At 38.0% G+C, this 15,008-nt stretch overlaps 1 protein-coding gene across 1 annotated transcript in view; it reads left to right on the forward strand.

Moving 5' to 3' along the window:
- Otogl (otogelin like) overlaps window positions 1-15,008 on the forward strand; it is a 140,098-nt gene that overhangs the window by 16,235 nt on the left and 108,855 nt on the right. Inside the window, exons 7-11 of the mRNA XM_021204277.1 lie at window positions 2,401-2,635; window positions 7,932-8,059; window positions 8,445-8,551; window positions 13,230-13,336; window positions 13,611-13,736. Of these exons, the coding sequence (XP_021059936.1) occupies window positions 2,401-2,635; window positions 7,932-8,059; window positions 8,445-8,551; window positions 13,230-13,336; window positions 13,611-13,736 (703 nt within the window). The remainder of the gene's footprint in view (window positions 1-2,400; window positions 2,636-7,931; window positions 8,060-8,444; window positions 8,552-13,229; window positions 13,337-13,610; window positions 13,737-15,008) is intronic.

Genomic DNA, 15,008 nt, shown 5'->3' on the forward strand with positions numbered 1-15,008 from the left:
TGATGCAGGTTCACATCCTAGTGTGTATGATGCAGGTTCACATCCTAGTGTGTATGATGCAGGTTCACATCCTAGTGTGTGTGATGCAGGTTCACATCCTAGTGTGTGTGATGCAGGTTCACATCCTAGTGTGTGTGATGCAGGTTCACATCCTAGTGTGTGTGATGCAGGAGGGTCTTCAGAGCTGCACACAGGAGTGTGGTGTTCTCCAGAGTGTGCCATCGAGAGCTATCTTTATGTAGTTCAAGTCTAATTCCTTTAAACCTCTTCAATATTTTCTCTTTTCCTTTATAGCACAGCTTACAAAAATTGACTTAATTTTCTTTTGCAAAGGATTCTGGAAGTCCTTCCAAGTCTGCGAGAATGAGGCTTGGGTGTTACTTGAGAGTTTCCATTGAAAGCCCTGACAAAGACTCTGCCAGTAAATGGCTGTCCTTGTTGATAGATCAGTGTAGCCACTGTGGCTTCCTGCCTGCCAACGACATGACCTGAGAGTTTTAGGGAAGGGTATGTTTATGTTAGACAAGAGATTTTTGCACAGTTATAATCAGGAATCATGGGGAATAATTTCCTTTCCAATCTAAATAATTACAGAGACACCCAGTTTTAAACATTTCCTAGCCGAGCTGTGCCAGGAAAAGTAAACAGTGAGATGGAACAGTTCTATCCATCATTCAGAGCTCACTGCTGGGGGTGTGAGCCACGAGGTTCTGTTGGATGCAGGACACTGATGCTGATGTTTTGCCTTCATCTTGAGTCAGCCCAGGATATGAGCATCATCCTAAGAAGGGCTTTGAATAAAGTCTCAGGGAGTGTCATGTCAGTCCTGCAACCAGGAGCAGCCCTCACCCCCCTTTGGGGATATTTATTTTTCAGTGCCTTTTCTTTTTTTGATGCAAAGTCTTGCCACACATATCTTCTGGCCTGGTACTTGCGATAAAGACCAGGCTGGCTAAGAACTCACTCACAGGAGTCCTTTTGCCTAAGCCCTCTGAGTTTTGGGGAAGCAGACATGTACCAGGGGGCCCAGATTTCTGGGCTTATTGTTTCCTTATCATTTTCTGATATTTTATTTAAACAAAGTTTTAAAGTTTTAGTTGTTAGTGCAGATTTAAGTAAGGACTTTAACAAAGATGGAGAGGACAGAAGTATATGCCTGCCAAGAGTAACATACACACACAAACATGCATAAACACTTGTATACAGAGAGAGAGAGAGAGAGAGAGAGAGAGAGAGAGAGAGAGAGAGAGAGAGAGAGATAGAGAGAAAGAGATACAGAGAGACAGAAGCGGACAGACAGACAGACAGACAGACAGACAGACACACACACACACAAACCAGACAGAGGACAGACACAGAGAGGGACAGAGAGGCAGAGACAGAGACAGACTCAGAGACAGACAAAGATAGAGTATACTTGATTATTTTCTTATAAAAGGAAGCTGAACATCTGAACAGAAAGATAATGTAGTTCAGCATGCATTTCCTAGAGCTGAATTTACATGTTTTGATAAATTTTCATTTGGGCTTTTAGGTAATGTTAACTCACAATGATCATGTCTTACAAAATGGATTTTCTTCAGAAAAATTTTCAAGCAAGCTAATGATTTGTTAAATGGAAGGCATAATTGGTTTCAATAATAAGAAAGTATTTCTCCAAGGAATTCCAGTTCCAGAAGGGTGACTCTATTATTTGACAATGCTTTTTGCATGGTTATAGATATTTTATATATTATATATATATGTATAATATGTTATATATGATAGACATGAGCATACCTATTATAACCACCTATTTTACACCATGGTTTATAATTTTATTTTGATATGACTACCCTAATAAATAAAAGTGAGCTTCTCAAGTTTATTTGGTGATTTGAACCTGCTCTTTCCTGCCCCGTTTATAAATGGAAGGGGCACAGTACTCTCTTGTTGTCTTTGTGGCTCACTATGCTTTTGCTGTTCATTTTGTTAGTTCCTTTTTGGTTGGAAATAAAATGAAATCAAACCAGAACCCAAGGGCATCACATATTTTGGCTATTGCTTTCTGTACTTCGGAATTATTGAGCAGAATTTTTAGGTTATCTTTAACTCTTTCAAATGAAAAGTATTCTTTAACCTTCACTATTCCAAATATGTAGAGCTAGTTTCTACACTGAAAAGGTCATGTATAATTTTCATGGCTGTATGTTTTTCTGGCTTTTGAAACAACTAGTAAGTTGTTAATATTAACTCTACATCAGTGGAACTTTCTGTAGCTTCTTGCTTAAATATATTAAACTTGCCATGAATATTGAGATTTGCTATAGAATGAAACTTTTGAGGTTCTCACTGCATAGCTTATTCATTCTGTGCAATGATCTTGAGAACCTGCCCCATGTAACTTTGACTTGGTCATAGTTCTTGCATCCCATTGCTCTGTGTTCTAGTTTATCTCTGCCTCAGACAGTCGGGCAGGTGCACTTTGAGAAGCTGGCTGACTACATTCTGGTGAAGACGACCTTTGGATTTTCTTTGGCTTGGGATGGAATATCGGGAATTTACCTCAAACTCTCTGAGGAGCACAGAGGGAAATCATGTGGCTTGTGTGCAAATTATAATGGCATTCAGTCAGACGACTTTGTGATCCTGCAAGGTAAGGAGCTAGAACATGAGAAAGGAGCGGGCCTTTTAGAGTTGGTTTTCTTCGACCAACAGCAGATAGTAGCCAGAACACTTGATTGATGATGGAAAATCCTTGGCTGCCATTTGCCCAGTTAAGTGATTTTAAGTTGAGGTCAAGGAGGAAAACATTTTCTGGTTACATGCCAACATTTGCTAAGTTAAAATGTAGCACTTAAGCCGGGCATGACGGCGCACGCGTTTAATCCCAGTACTTGGGAGGCAGAGGCAGGCAGATTTCTGAGTTCGAGGCCAGCCTGGTCTACAAAGTGAGTTCCAGGACAGCCAGGGGCTACACAGAGAAACCCTGTCATACAAAAAAAAAAAAAAAAAAAAAAAAAAAAAAAAAAAAAAAAAGATGTAGCGCTTGCTCATATAGCACATGTTAACTGAGCTTTCAGTTTGTAACAGGAATTTCATGGATACTACATATACTGCTGAGGGGACTTGGGAATGGCAATGAACAAAATGAGCAATTCTCCATCGTTGGAGTTCATGGTCTAGTGATTTAAACCTTTTGGCTAACCTGCTTACCTTAGGAGAAAAGATATTTGTATCCAATCTTGACAATAATGAATTGAAATAACTGCCAAATAATAGTTTTATAAAGATGATGGAATGAAATCAGGATTACCCATCTGGCAAAGCAACTGGTAAATGTTTTATATGATTTCCTGGTTGCCTATAGAATCCATGGGATGAAACCCATCTTAGGGAGTCACTAGTTAAAAAGTCCACCTCTCTTTGGAGACTACTGAGGAGCAAGAGAACCATAGGGCATTATTATGATTCATGTCCACATAATGAAGTTATGTAGGAAAAGAACATTGTTCTTAGTACCAGTGAACCTGGCCGGGGACCATGATTCCACTCTTACATATTTCTGAAGTTGCATTATCAAATCTTTCTGTTGCTGGGAAAGAGGAATATAGGAATTTTGGACTAATTGAGTGATCACTGATAGTAAAAATGTAGCTTATTGTTTGTTATAATGTTGATTATGAGTGCATAGCAACATTGTTGCTAAACCTCATATCATCTTGTACAGTGTTTAGTATTTCCTCAATTGTATAGTGAAGTCACAGTTTCCAATATAATGCAGCTATCTGCTGATTCTATTAGAATTGGATTAGATGTTATTACACTTAAGCACAATCAGACACAATTGCTAACAATTGCCTTTAAACTGGTTTGTTACAGAATATTGTTCTGTATTACAAACTTAATGATAGTTGTCTGTATGTTGTACTTTAATAGATGTTAAAAGAGCATTCCTGAGTATGCATTTTGCAAGTCAAAATGTGGGAGAAAATCTACTTTGCTATTTATTACACTTTTTAATGGTAAGGATGTGACAGTATATATTTTCATAGAGTGTCAAGGATTAAGTGAGACACTTCCTGTAAACATGTAGATTGCCCATTACATAGATAATACTCAGTTTATGTTATTTACCTTGCAATTGTCTGTAGGTGTCCCACAGGAGTGGAATACATTTTTGTATATTTTTAAGATGGCTTCAGTAAAATACAAACGTTTTATTCCCACTCCACGGATAATTTATCATCAGGACTTGTTTACCAAGAGCTAGATTAGAGAGCCTGGCTCCAATGAGTCAATTTTCTCGTATATAGAATAGAAATAATGAAAACGGCCCTCAGTGCCTCCCAGTGCGTGAATATCTAATGAGAAAATGTAAATGGAAGTGCTCAGAAGTCCGTGAGCACAATATAAATCAATGTGATCAGCAGCATCATGAAATGGTACTTGCCTCTGTTGGGTATTGGAAATGAGGAGGCTTACAAATTTGGAGTCCTGAGACTACATTAGTTAGGAAGGAGTATTTGGAACTAACACCAAATCAATCAAGTGATTATTCTTGATTTAATTTCCTAAAAAAAAAAAAAAAGTCCTATTTTTGATTTAATTTCATAAAAAACAAAACAAGAACATAATCCTCAGTCCAGTTCTTAATGTGGGAGTTAGACAAGATTGCTTTGAATGAATTCTGCCGGGACTGTTAGAGAACCTCGTGTGGAGCAAGGGTGGAAAACGGCATCCACTCTTGTTAGAGTCAGGACGATGGAGCAGGCACCCGTGTGCAGGGACAATCAGTCCACTCAGGATTTCTGGAACAGGGAATGATTCCAGGCAGTGAAGTCCGTGAAGGGAGCAGGCAAAAGTCTATGAGGTGAAGAGCAATTGGGAAGAACGATGAAGTCAAACTGAATTAGGGAAGCGCTTTCATGGGAGAAGTGGACTCTTGGATGTCTGTTGCAGAAGCCCAAGAAAAGGCAATTGGCTCCTTCACAGCCTGGCAGATAGCACAAGACAAAATCATTTAAAGCAAGTTGTAAGGACATGAAAAGAGCCTGCTCTTCTATTTCTTCCCGTATTGCAAAAATGCAGGATGATTTCCACAGGCAAGCTTGACGTCTTTGACTCTAAAGTCTGGTGTTTGCTTAAAGCTCAGCACAGGCTCTGCCGATTGGCTCTAGTGTTGGATAGTCTGATGGCATCCTATTGATTATGCGGCTTCTCAAAAGTAATTAAAACTATTTCTCCTTGTGTCCCTTCTTATCCTTCAAAGATAACTTCGCAAAGCAATGAGACTTCTCAGAATTTCTGTGCCAGGAGGAGGAACTCAATTTGGTGTCTAGATAAGGACTCCATGTTCCTAGCTCATGTCTTAGTCTCGCTTCCCACCAACACAAAGGTCCTGCTTTACTCCCATTTCCCCCCAACTTGATAACCAATAGCAATTCTTCACGACTGCATCCCAATATGCATGCTCAAGGCATAATTCTCCTCACAGCATCTCCCATAGGAAACATTGTAATTTAGGTTTAAGGGCTTCTGAACTAATAGATATGGATTAAAAGTCTTACAATAAATGACACACGTGACTCTTTTACTAATATAATGTAGTAGGACTTGAATCAAAAGCTAATGTAAACTCTAGTGCAGTGGTTCTCCATCTCCCTAATCCTGTCACCCTTTAATAAGGTTAGTTCCTCTCATTGTGGTGACCCCCAACCATAAAATTCCTTTTGCTGCACTTCAGAGCTGTTATTTTGCCACTGTTATGAATTGTAATGTAAATATGTGATATGGAACTACAAAGTAGTCGTGACCCACAAGTTGAGAAACTGGCCCAAGTCATCGCCTAGGCTGTTCTGTTAAAATGAGTTGGACTTTTGGAAACATTTTTGTTCTTTAGATTTAAAAGACAGTGTTATTCATTTCAAATATGACATGTGTCTTTGAAGTGAGATATGGCTATATCTCTACTTAAGGAAAACATCAGGTTTTTTTTCACCTTTAAATAAGTATTTTAGAACAGGTCTTGTTTGGTGTGTAACATAGCCAACAATTTTAGAGATCACAAAGGAGGACAGATATTCTTGTAAGATCAAGAATATAATTTAATAAATATTGATCATTCATCTATACTTTCCATTCATTTATTTGGTAAGTTTGAGCATAGGGCACATGTTTGATATTAAACAAAGGTACAGGGCTAAAACAGTAAAGTCAGTCTCTCATTTATTATAATAGAGGGTGAGATAAATAAAGAGACAAATTAAAACATGATTTTTGTGAGAAATAACAGCTTTGATAGAAAGTGGGAAACGAGATAAGAAAATAGAATAGCCAATGTCGGCAATAATCTGGAAATTATAGTCACATATATATTAGTCACATTAAAGGAGTCCAAAATGAAGAGAGCAAATTGACCAACTGAACAGTGCTTCTTTAAAACATGTTTATTTTTTAAATTTAATGTAATCTAATACTGAGTGAATATTATCATATTACAAATTTTATGAATTGATTTTAAAACATAATTGTAATACAATATGGTTTAAAAAAACCTGTTTAGTTTTAAAATACTAGGAATTGAACCTGGGGGCATGTACATACTAGGGAAGGTCTCTATCACTGAGCTACATCCCAGCCTTCTTTTTCTTCTGAGTTAGAGTCTTGCCAAATTACACAGACTGACCTTGAACTTACTTGTAACCAGGGAGAGCTGTGGATTTGAGACCTTCCTGCTGAAGATCTTAGAAGAGTGGTTTTGAAGGATCAGGAGGCCCATAGAGACACGGGCCCTGAGTTGGGAATGAGCAATTCCCAGAGCCAAGATGGCTGGAGAAGTTTGTGCAAGAACTAGATCAGGAGGAAGAGTTGGGAATTATGGGGTGGGCATGGCTGGTGCCTACCCTGCCCACTCTCCAAGACTCTAGGGAAGTTTGGAATGTTAGTAAGGAGCAAAGCACTCCTGTAAACAATGAGTGTAAGCAGCATTTGCTAGTAGCCCACTCATACTACCTCCCTACATAAATGTGCTCAAGGAGAACAGGGAAGCATTTCACTTGAGATTCGGATTAATCAGCACAGTTGTCACCACCATCAAGTCTGGGTGGCAGAAAATTCAAAGCTCCAATCTGAAATCCTTCTGTCTTTGAGATTTGAGATCCAGCCTTATCTGAATCTGGAGCAGGATTCATTTCCATATCTTGTCTTGAACTTATTTAAAGGCCAGGTGATGAAGCAACTTAAACCCGATCCATTACAGGCTGTTCACTAACTCTCTGTTGGATCATATATAAACACTTAAATACTTCTCCTTAATTAGTCTCGGATCAGTTAGGCTCCCTAATACTGGGGTCCCTTTGAACCATGTTTCAATTTGCTGTTCATACTATTCAGACGAAACAGATTCACTTCTTAGATTTATTTTTGTTGGCTTCTTCTCTGGTCTCACATCACCTCTACGTGTGTCTTCTAAAATGTTTTTTATGGTTTCAATACATTTTTTGTTGTCATTGTTTACTCTCACTATGGAAGAGAACTTTAAAAAATGTGTGCATGTGTCTTTGTGTGTGTGCTCATTTGAGTGTGCGTTCATGCACGTGTGTATGTATACACAAATGTGCATTTGGGGAGATCAGAGAACAACCTCAGGGTTTCTTCTCAGGAATACTATCTACCTCTCTTGAAACTGAGTCTCTCACTGTCCTGGAACTCATCAAGTATGGCCAGTGAGCCCTGAGGATTCGTTTTTCTTGGCAACTTCAGCATTAGAATTCTAAGTGTACACTGTCTGGTCAGGCATGTTTACATGGGTTCTGCTGATCAAACTCAGGTTCCCGTGCTTGTGTGGTAAACACTGGCTAAGACATCTTACCTAATCGGAAGAATTTTTATTAAGATTTGAGAAAATGGTACTAATACAACTCAACTCTATTTATGTCTAAATGCAATAGAGGACTACACAGAAGACATTGCTATGTTTGCAAATAGCTGGCTGGTGCTAACTCCGGATGATACTAAATGTGTACCCACTCCCTCAGACTTTCCAAATCCATGTTCCAGTGGAATGCCAGCATTTGAGGTAAGTTCAGTATAAAAAACAAAAACAAAAACAAAAGACTGAACATGTTGGGCTTAATGCTAATCTGTTTTTGCATATTCAGCATTAAACATTTTAGTGCCAATCCAGGACAATTAAATTATTGAATTCACAGTATTTAATTGCAATAGGGAATGACTTCACATTAATTTCGGGAGTAGGGGATATAATGGGATTTATCATTACAGTCATTCATCTAGAAAACACATAGCTTGGAAATTGTTCATTGCATTTTTATAAGTGTAAATGATCTGCCCTTTTCTGATGAGAACAGAGAGTTCAGCAAGTAGATTAATATCAAGTGGAATGAACAGACTCCTGTGCCAGTGATGTTTCTGATGATAATTGGCATCTGTCTTTTGCACAGGCAATCTTCTTCAAATGCCAGATATTGTTACAGTTCCCCTTTCTGAGCTGCCACGAATATATTGATCCATACTTGTACATTGCCAGCTGTGTTAATGACCTGTGCAAGTAAGTGAAACAATTAGTATTTGCAATAAATCCCCCACCAACTATATAGATATACTCTATAATACAACCATCTCAGCAGCTTGCCACAGAGTGCTAAATGTAAAGCCCACACTGGACTAACAAGTAGTCGGGAGAAGCTGACTGTCCAACAGGTCTAAAGGTAGTTAACCGTTCTACATAAAAGATGCCAAATCTCATAGCTTTTACATATTTTGTTCTATTGGCCCTTTTTTAGATTCTAGAGATGTCTGTAGAAACTTGTGTGCACTAATATTTAAAATCCTCAAAACAGAGCAATATTATAAAGGAAAGTAGTGGAATAGTCACCTAAAGAGTTAAAGAAACCAACTTCTCATAGACTTGTATCAGAGAATGCCATTGCCTGGCATCAATGGGGAAGCCCTTGGTCCCAGGTGGGGGTGGGTTGATTCCCCAGAATAGGAGGATGCTGGAGCGGTGGGGCAGGAGAGGGTGGGTGGGTGGGGGATTACTCTTATACAGGCAAAGGGGAGGGTGGAGGGTGGATGTGGGATGGGGGATGGGGGTTGGTGGAGGGGTAACTGGGAAGTGGGATATCATTTGAGATGTAAATGAATGGAGTGATTACTAAAAAAGAAAATGTATTTAGTATTTAATGACTGCTGAAATTTGACACCATGAAAAGTGCAAACAATAATTTGTAATTCTCCAATTAAAATGAGAAATGAGAGCACATGAAAAAAATAAGATATGTTGCTGTCAAAAATCACATGTTGCTAATAATATAACATTGTAAATAACATTGTGTCTTTAAGCCTTTATGCACAATTGAAGAAAATGCTCAATTTCAACTGGAGATGACTAGAAATAAATGTTTAATGTTTTTCTATCCATGGCCACAGATTGCTCTATGCTAACCAAGGTCAACAACATCTGGAATAGAAAGTTGTCTAGGCAACAAACTGATCACACTATCCATCATAGAAATTATGAAAAATTATCCATTGTCGAACCCTTTTTAAATTTTGCTTATTTTTTAGATATCAAGTATATGTGATTAGTCATCTTGAAGATTTGAGGGTACTTCAGGGATTTTTGTACATTTTAATATTTATTGAATGCCAAGAAATAAAAATAGTATGCTGGAATATTTTTGTAGGATAGCTGAATAATTTTTGGTCAAATAAAACCAGTTGTAGTTTTGGTAGCTTTTTGTGTTCTCTACTTTTATCAAAGGTAATTTTAAAAAAAAGTAGAAATGGTACTGAAACCGTTGCCTGTAAATACTTTTCTTTAGCTCAATTCCTTTTTTAGATCAATACTCTTCTTTAGATCAATATGATTATAAAAGTATATTGAATGTACTGATGTTTTCTGAACATTAAAGCAAGATGATTGGCTTTGTGGCTTGGCTTTGGGTTGAGTGCAATCATGCCTTGACTTATGTAGACAGTTTCCAATTCTAGTGGTTCCTATATGAGTCAAAGATCTCAAACAGCTTCTCTTCCCCAACATGCATTTTTTGAAACATTCTTCTCTCTCTTTTTAAAAAGTAAGCACTATTTGCTTTGTCTTTGTTGTTTTTACCCAAACTGGCTCTTTCCTTTTCAAGATCCACAAAGGTAGGCATTGATTCCCCCATTTATATGGAATTATGAAGGTATTCTCTTTCCACGGTGGCTTGCGCCCATTGTTTGGGAACTTCCCTAAGGGACTTTGTCATACTCATCTCAAGCACCCACTTCTTTTTGTAGGCTGAGATAAAGTATCTTTTGGTAGGTTCAGGAAAGTCATTCTCTATTTATTAATTTGGCTCCTTCAATAGCCAAAGTAACAGTGGATAAAACTAAATGGAGTGTTTATATTTCTCTCATTTAAAAGTTCAAGCCAGTAATTGCTCTTGGGATTAACATCATGGCTCAGCTCTCAAAGCTTCACAGTGACTCTGCAGTTTTGTTGATACATGGATGTCCTTGCATTATTCTCAGTTTCAAGACCGAACCTGGCTCCTCACTCTTATGTCTTCATGTAGGCTGTCAGAAATGGAGAAATGAAACAAAGGGCTAGCATTTTTTTTAACCTGGAAGATTGATATACATCCCTATAGCACACATTCTAAGCCTGTTGGACCAGAATGTAGAAACATGGTCACACTCAGAGGCATAGAAGACTAGCAATGTCTTTTCCTGAGTATCCACACATCTAGAAAACATGCAACATTCTAAAGAGAAAGAGAAACTGGAGATTAACCCAGTTCTCCCATATATCTACATCATATAAACATTCAATGAAAAATTAACATTTTTTTTTTTAAACTCTGGTTTTTTTCCCTTCTCCAGGACAAATGGATCCGTGCAATGAGATAGAGAGTTACCGTGTAGTGGTTTAAATTAGCTGACCCTGAAGACATGTGTTTGAGGTGGAAAGACAGGGTTAGAGGCAGGAGGACAGGCAAGCCACATGAGAAGAGGGGTATCGTGTTTGAATTTAGAGGTGATTGCTAACATGGAAGTAGCACGCACACAGAATAAGCTTCTACTTCTAGCATTTCAGGGCACGTCTTCCTACCATCTTTCTGTCCTTCTCTTCTTAAGTAACAGATGAATGATTCTTTTCTTTTGCACTGTTATGGAAGTGATTCAGAAGGATCCTGTTCAATGAAAAGGTGAACTGTTTGAAAACACATTCATTTCTTGCTTACATTATGACATTGAAATTGACTTGACACCCATTTTTTTCTTCAATCTTTTTTTTTTTTACAGTCCAATTTTTATCTCCCTCCCAGTCCATCCTCTGACTGCTCCCTATTCCATATCTCCTTTCTCCCCACCACCCCTGTCTCCAAGAGGCTGTCCTCCCCACCCCCACCCCACCAGCCATCCCCACTCCCTGGGGCCTCAAGTCTCTCTCCAGGGTTAGGTGCATCTTCTCTCACTGAGGCCAGACCAGGCAGTCCTCTGCTGTATATGTGACTTGACACCCATCTTTGTACTGACCAGCTAAGCAAAGTAACACCCTTGGAAGCAGAAACCATGTCCACATAGTCTTTACCCTGAAAATCTAAATTCTACTGGGGTACTGAAGCAGTTTTCCAGTGACGGCACACTAATTTGTTACAGCTTGTGATGGAAACGCAAAGATAGATCACAGACTACATGCAAGGCTTTATACAAGAGGTAGTGTTTGGATGAGAACAGTACAATATTTGTAATGATACCTTCCTGGGTTTTCCTATAATAACTTGGCAGCAAAGAAATTATATTTAATTTTTGGCATGTCAGTGTCAATTGAGTTAGAAACAACTATTATTTAATGTTTGTTTTTCCTCATTAGAGATAACATCCAAGTGGAAGATAAGTTCATTTTCTCTCAGTGGGTAAGGATAATCGTTTATCGTTTGCTTGATCACGATACTTTTCATCAGGGTGTCATAAGACTATGTGCCTAGCACTGTTCCAGGAGTAACGTAGACACTCAGGAAATGACAGACATTTTAAATATTTGTTGCATCACTTGGCAAGCCCCAAATCACTTTCAAAATCAATATTAATTGTAGGAAACACACGCACAATTTAAGGTAAACGGCTCCCAGAAACTCAAAAGTTTTTGACATACACTTCTTTTTTTCAGAAAGCCTTTTCTGTTTGTACTCTTAGAATTTTCTGAGCTCCTGAAGTTTATGAGGATGGGTTTCTCCTTTGCCATCTAAAGCTCTGTTAATCGGACCAGATAAGCTAGTTGGTTCCAATTACAGTAGCACAGAATAAGGGCAACTTGAGACGGTGGCTTTTCTAACAGACTCAAATGTTAAGAGTCACAAAATGAAACATTCTTGAGGTCATTATCTTTTCAGATGCTTAACTATCCAATTTTGAGTATGGATTGGGTTGAAAACTAAGCTAGCAACCTTGTTATAAACCTGTTTATTTGGAAAGTGCCTTGTTAATCTGCTCTGGGAACTGGCAGATCCCACAAGAAATGATTGTTTAGAGAGCTTCTAAAGCGATTACAAGAAAAATAATTAGAGATAATTTACTCGTGGCAATGTTGTAAGACTGTCTAGCTTCAGTGAAAGAGCTTGGAAATCTCCTTTTAAATCTTAAGTTGAATGTCATTTACCAAGTCTCTCAAAAATATTTTGTACTGTTATGGCAAGAACAGCCACTGTAATCCTTAGGAGGACCACAGACTATTGGGAAATTCAGTATGAGGTATTTGGAAGAAAAGTTCATGCTTGATATTTTTGTAAAATATAAATTTATGTTTTAACATCATTTAAATTTTTATCTGAATTTAACTATTATTAAATTCTAAAAGGTCTAGGATATTTGGTAAGGAAATAAAAATACATACATTTTTTTAAAAATTTAAATACAACTATTTTTCATTATAGTTTTTACTTGACCCATAGAGAAAGTAATAAGACTATGGAGAGACTGTGATAAAGGTGTTGTACTAAATTACATTATACTAAATTTAAGTAGGCATTCTTATCTAGGATCTCTTGTATGTGTGTTTTGAAAATTCTTGTCTCCTGTGGGGGATGCCATGGAAGACACACATTCTGATGTCAGCTAATATCAGTGTATTCTCCTAACCCCCATCGCTTTTAAGACTCAGTGGCTCTAAGGCAGAAGGCAGAATTCTGTCTAGATTCCCATGTGACCGCGCTCTGCTTTTTCTTCTTCTTTCTTTCTAGAACTGATGATGATGAAACTTACTGTCGAGCAGCCACAGAGTATGCCAGAGCCTGTTCCCATGCTGGCTTCCCCATTCAAGACTGGAGGGATGACTTTCCAGCATGCAGTATGTTTGCATTTTCAAGCCATATATTTTACCAAAAAAAATAAAATAAAATAAAATAAAAGAAAGAAAAGAAAAGAAAGAAAGAAAAACAAAATCAATTTTGTCCTAGAATTCAGAATTCAGTTTACCAAGCTTCTCAAAACTAACATATTACAAGATTTTTTTTAAAAAAAAAAATTGTTCACATATTTGTAAATTTACACATTTCCTGAACACTCAGTTTTGAAAGAAAGATGATAAAACTGACTCATAGCCCACTGTCTGGCCATTGCAGCTGATAAATGTGATGACAGCTTCGTCCACCGGGATTGTATCAGTTGTTGCCCACCAAGCTGCACATTTGAGAAGCAATGTCTTGGGAGCAATCTTCACTGCCTTGATGGATGCTACTGTGCAGACGGTAAGCACCCCATGAAGAGAGGCTGCCTACACTCCTCTAAAGTGGTACTCAGTTATGTGAAGAACATATCTTGGTTGTGTTGTCCATTCCCTAGACATCAGAACTAGTGCAACTTGTAGTGTTCAATCCTTGAAATAACTGGGAGGAATGTTTACTTGTCTTTAATAAAATAGATTTTTTAAAATAAAAATTTCATGAAACAGAGATTCTAATATTTGTAATTCCTAAGGTGATGAATCTGTTCTTTCAGTATCTAATAATCTTTAATACTTTATATGTTTTTATTTTCCGGAGTGTGAAAGTGAGTTTAGGAAAAAAGGCTTCACATTTTTCCATTCTAAGATTTTAGTTTAAAGTTCTGGGACGGATGAACATTTATAAAAAAGCCTAGAGGCTCTAACGTGACCAGCCCTCTGTCTCTCTGTGTCTCTAGTCCTTTGAGCATATACATGTGTGACGCATTGTGCGTGTATTTACCTGCATGCAGAGGCCAGAGACCAATATGTGTACTTCTCTGTTACTGTCTACCTGAGTTTTTAAAACAGGGTGTTTCTTTGAACTGCAGAACTTGTGATTTTGGCTGTACTGTCTGACTACCACATTCTGGGATCTATTTTTCAACAATCCAGTGCTGGGGTTGCATGAGTATGCTACTAGTCCTGGCTTTTATGCATTATAGAGATCCAAACTCAAAGCCTATGTGAACTCAGCAAGCACTCTAGCCACCGAGCCATATCCTCAGCTCAACCAGTTCCCTACCCTTTAAAAAAAAAAATACAAACTAGGAAAAGGAGATTAGGTACGAAGCTTTGTAGCATGCAGCTTGGTGACAAAGTACTGGTCTGCTATGCATAAGACCTAGGTTCAATCTCCATGTCCTCAAAAAAAAAAAAAAAATAGAGGTATTAAGTGGTTTTTCCCAGCCCCCTTTCTGCGATAACACTACAGTAAATCAGTGGTAGTCTTGATGTGTTTATTTACAGCCATAGGGAGCTGATTTTAGAACATAACTCCATGAACTACCACATGCCGAAACTTCCCATAAAACCTTACCATGAAAAAAGCCAGTGGATGGAAGAGCTGATTTAAATTCTGCCCTGTCCTCATTTTATTTTCCAAAGATGTAACGAATTCACTACATTGGACCATTGAGTAGCACTGTTGAATTTTTTTATATCTGGGTGACAGTAGTATAAATCTCTTTTTTATCTTGGACTGAACAGAACATAATCCAATGATGTACCTTCTCTTTCTCTCTCTCTCTCTCTTTCT

The sequence above is a fragment of the Mus pahari genome, chromosome 9 (genome assembly GCF_900095145.1).
Source record: "Mus pahari chromosome 9, PAHARI_EIJ_v1.1, whole genome shotgun sequence".
NCBI lineage: Eukaryota > Metazoa > Chordata > Mammalia > Rodentia > Muridae > Mus > Mus pahari.